The sequence below is a fragment of the Orycteropus afer genome, unplaced genomic scaffold (assembly GCF_000298275.1).
Source record: "Orycteropus afer afer isolate SDZICR_OR568_19922 unplaced genomic scaffold, OryAfe1.0 scaffold00075, whole genome shotgun sequence".
Classification (NCBI taxonomy): Eukaryota; Metazoa; Chordata; class Mammalia; order Tubulidentata; family Orycteropodidae; genus Orycteropus; species Orycteropus afer.
In genome coordinates, this window is record NW_006921662.1 from 907,008 (window position 1) to 911,784 (window position 4,777).

At 35.5% G+C, this 4,777-nt stretch overlaps 1 protein-coding gene across 1 annotated transcript in view; it reads left to right on the forward strand.

The window, feature by feature from the left end:
* The window catches only part of LOC103197278 (complement factor H-like), a 37,718-nt gene that overhangs the window by 25,011 nt on the left and 7,930 nt on the right, over positions 1-4,777 (forward strand). Inside the window, exons 10-11 of the mRNA XM_007941177.1 lie at positions 698-874; positions 2,084-2,260. Coding sequence (XP_007939368.1) covers positions 698-874; positions 2,084-2,260 — 354 coding nt within the window. The remainder of the gene's footprint in view (positions 1-697; positions 875-2,083; positions 2,261-4,777) is intronic.

The window sequence follows — 4,777 nt, forward strand, 5'->3', positions numbered from 1 at the left end:
GGATGATAAACATCTTTTATTCAAAGCATAAACAGTACTAATCAGCAGTAATTGTAGAATTTAACAATTTATCTCCAGAAATTCCTGGGATTCTGGATTAAGAAGAAGAAATCTTAAACCCAGTGGGCCCAATTATCTCCTTTTCAAGTCCTCTTGCATGTGTTTGTGGCATCCTCTGATCTTTATTTTCAGACTTCTCATCTCTGTATCTGAAACCTAACTGATCCCTACTCATCCATCTAATCATCCTTCATTCTGCTGTCAGTTTATCAATTATGTTCCATTAAATATATAATTTTCCAAAACATTTTAAATAATTGCATGTAACTTAGATTTTAACAGTAGCAAAAAGAGTACAATAGACACATATACAGGACATATATGAATAGAATAAATTTGAAAGAAGGAAGTATGATCCCAAGCCTTATGTCTACCCATACAACTTTAGGCTCCACCATTGCCATTCCTACCTTGTGCCTTTGATGAAAGTAGAACAGTTCAATGAGATTATCTTATGACTATATAAAAAATTATTTTTCCACAGTGTAAGAAAAGTATTGTACAGTATTCTTCAGTTTGATATGTAGTTAATTATTATTTTAAAATATAATGATTGGATATAATGTATTTCAAAGATTTACTAAAAAGATGTTTTTAGTAAATCTAAAAACATTTTTAGTAGTTCCTTTTCTTTCAGATACAGATTGCTTTAAATTACCCACATTTCCTAACGCTATACTCAAAAACCCAAAGAAAGAATCATATAAGTCAGGAGAACAAGCGGAGTATGAATGTGAAAAAAGTTTCCAATTAGAGGGCTCAAATATTGTAAAGTGTTTCAAGAGCAAATGGGTAGGAAGTCCAATATGCAAAGGTATTTTGATTAAATTTAACATATTACTTTTAAGAATATCACAGACAATAAATACAGAATTCTTTGTCTCTAGCACTTTTAAAAGATAGGCATAGATAAGGGGTATTGCGTAGCCAATGGTTAAACTTACAGTCCAACGGTTCTCAGAGAGTGTCCCTGACATAACACCATCAGTGTTTACTGTGAAATTGTTAGACATACAAATTTATGGGTTCATCCCACACCTACTGGATCAGAAACTCTGGGGGAGGGACACCGAAGGTGTTTTAACAAGCCCCACAGACTATTGTAAGGATCCTTGGTGAGGCAGTGGGTAAGAGTTCAGCTGCTAGGCATATCATAAGAGGTTCAACACTCCCTAGCTGCTCCAGGAAGAAGATCTGACAGTCTGCTTCAAAAAAGGTGATATTCTTGGAAAGCCTATGGAGCAATTCTACTCTGTCCTATAGTATCACTGAGAGAGTACCTACTGCACAGCACCTGGTGTTTTTGTTTTTGATACAGAAATTTTGTGCACACTTCTGTTTGGGAACCACAGCTACAATTGTTTCACATCTACATGAAACCCTGAAAAATTGTGCGTTATTATTTAAGCATTTGCCAAATAAAATCAATACAGTTGTTTTCATGAATTATAAATTCATTTTCCATTATTTTCTTGCATCTCCTTTTTTGCATACTTTCAGTTAATCATCTTCCTCTTTAATTTTGGTATTATTCAAACTGTGCTCTTAATTCTTGATTTGGTCTTTAAGTAAGTTCATATCTATGATATTTTTCTAAGGGGCTAAAATTTTAATCAAAAACGATAAATGCAAATCAAAATCTGATGTCATATATGTCTTTTTTTCTGATTTTTATGGTTTCTAAATTCATATGGGATTTATAACATATGATAGTAATATTACTAAATTCCAAGATAGTCCATGACAACTCTCATTTTCACTAGTTTCAAAAGGAAAGAAAACAGTGTGTCTTCTAATGAACATAGATTAGAGATTTAAGCAAATGAAGACATAATGTTGCTGTATATTTTCAAACTTGTTTTCCTCAGTCTTACATGTAAATTTTTTATATTAGCAAACTTTATCATAATAAATAGTTTACTGGTGTTTGACCTACTTTGAAATATGCTTAGAATCTCAATTATTGATTTGGAACTCAAAATGAACACTTATAGGACACTTTTTATCTTTTCTTTCTATTTAGATATTTTCTGTGGGAATCCACCCATAGTGAAAAATGCTAAAATTATCTCAGAACAGATGACTAGGTATCCACATGAAGAGAGAGTACGTTATGAATGTAATGAGCCTTACTACCTGTATGGAGAGGCAGAAGTGATGTGTCTGAGAGGAACCTGGACAGAACCACCTCAGTGCAAAGGTAGAATATCTTTTTTTTCTAAAAATTTTGGAGAGATAATAGTGGTGATATGTTTTGATCAAAGCATATAGTAAAATAGTGCTTGTAGAATATATTATTTCAAATACAAATAAAATTATAATGTAAAAACCCTGATTCTTTTTCTAGACTGAGTCAGGTAATATGGTTGATTTTGAACTTCAAAAGGTTTGCCCCTATTAAAAGAATAGTTGGACTCTCTTATCTTCAGCAGGAAGACACTGAAATTATTTCCTGAAGAATAAATGTGTAAACCATACATCACATAAGTTTGACAGCTCCAGGAGTAGTGGAATAGACAGATAGGTAGTAAATGCAGAATATGACACAAATTTGGACATCTTCAGTGGGTAGATCATAATTAAAATATGTGACTAACTGTATTGGCTCTCTAGTGCTGCTATAATAGAAATACTACAAATGGATGCCTTTAAAAAAATGGGGATTTATTCTTTCATAGTTTAGGAAGCTAGAAGGCCAAGTTCAAAGCACCATGTCTAGGGGCTGGGTAAAGGCCACTAGACCTTGAGCTTCAGCTCTGCCTCCTGTTCCAGACCCACTAGAGCTGGAGGCTTTTTCTGACTCATACAACTTCTGGCTACTGAGGCTGATGAACACAAGTTCAACAGGTAAAATAACACAGTCCCAAGATTAGCAGATAATACGACAGGCCACTAGTTGAGTTCCAGGAATCAGCAAGCAGCATGGCAGGTCACTGAGATGAAGACTCAGCTAAATGCAGGACGCAAATATGCCAAAACTAGAGACCTTTCTCAAAGCTTTTCCTTATGTACTGGAAGCAGACTACACTCAAAGGCAGCAACTTAGCTGATTACAGATGATTCTACTGTGGAGGTGATTACAGTCTTATCATGGGGAGTACTACATCCAACTGTCCAGCCACTCAAAACCATGGCCCAGCCAAGTTAACACATAACTTTAACTACCACACCAACTGCACTTATTTAGGGAATAAGTGTTTCCAGGAACAGAAGCCTGAGAAATTCGTCATGACCATGCCAACAGCTATATCTTATGAGATAAGAGGAGTCAGTAATGGAGATTATTATTTATTTATTTTAATAATGTTTGGCTGTTTTTTTTTTTTCCCCCCATTCTAACTGGGTGGATGACATAGGATTCAAGTTGACTACATCACTGGAAAGAGATGATGGAGAAGCTCAATATAATCAGTCAGAACAAGCTGAGGGAGTAATTGTGCAACAGACCACCAATGGCTAGATGCAAATTCAAGTTGAAGCTTAAGAAAATACTAAAATTAAAAAAAAAGTCCATGAGAACCAAAGTATGACCTTCAGTATGCCCCACCTGATTTTAGAGACCATCTCAAAAATAAATATGCAATATATATGTGATAAATATGCAATGAACACTAATGACTGAAGACCAGACAACTTGTTAAATGACATCAAGAACATCATACATAAAGAAAGGAAAAGATTATTAAAAAGACAGGAAAACATGAAAATGGATGTCAGAAGTGACTGTGAAACTTGCCATTGAACATAATGTAAGTAAAGCAAAAGGAAGAAATGATGAAGGAAAAGAGCTGAATAGAAGATTTCAAAGGGCACACGAGAAGACTAAGTAAAGTATGATAAAATGTGCAAAGACCCAGAGTTAGAAAATCAAAAGGGAAAAGCATGGGTAGTTTTTTCTAGCTGAAAGAATTGAAGAAAACAATCCAGCCTTCAGTTGCGATATTGAAGGATGCTATGGGCAAAGGAGACCAGAATAGATTGAGAAGTCAGCTGCAGGGATCCAGGTAAGGGTGGTTGGAGAGGTCCAACAGCTAAGGGAGACAAACTTGTCTGTCAGTTTGTCCTACTGTGGTGACGTGTTGCTGTGAGTCTTGAGGTTGTGTCACTGGTGTTTCAAACCCAGTGAGGTGCACATGATGCACGGATATCAGCCCAGATTGCAGACTGAGACAGACTAGGAAGAAGGAAGAAGCCATCCACTTCTAAAGAATTGGCCAGGCAAAACCTTATGAATAGCAGAGAAACAGTGTCTGATACATTACTGCACAACTTTATGAATAGTCTGGAAACATTGTCCAATATAGAGGAGGAAGATAAGTCACTTAGCTTAGAAAACACTCAAAGTAGGACTGGGCAAGAGCTGCATAATCAGAGTAAAATCAGCTTCACTCATATGGGTAAGGTAAAGCTTTCAAGACTTTCATTTGCAGACGTGGCACCACTCAAATTGAGGAGAAGCAGTGGCAAACATGCATTATTAATCAGAACATGAAATGTACAAAGTATGAATTTAGAAAAATTGGAACTTGTCAAAAATGAAATGGAATGCATAAATATTGATATCCTAGGCATTAGTGAGCTAAAAAGGACTGGTTTTCGCCATTTTGAATCAGACAACAATATGATCTACTCTGCCTGGGAACAACAGTTTAAAGAGGAATGGCGTGGCATTCATCATCATAAAGGATGTTTCAAAATCTGTCCTGAAGTACAATGC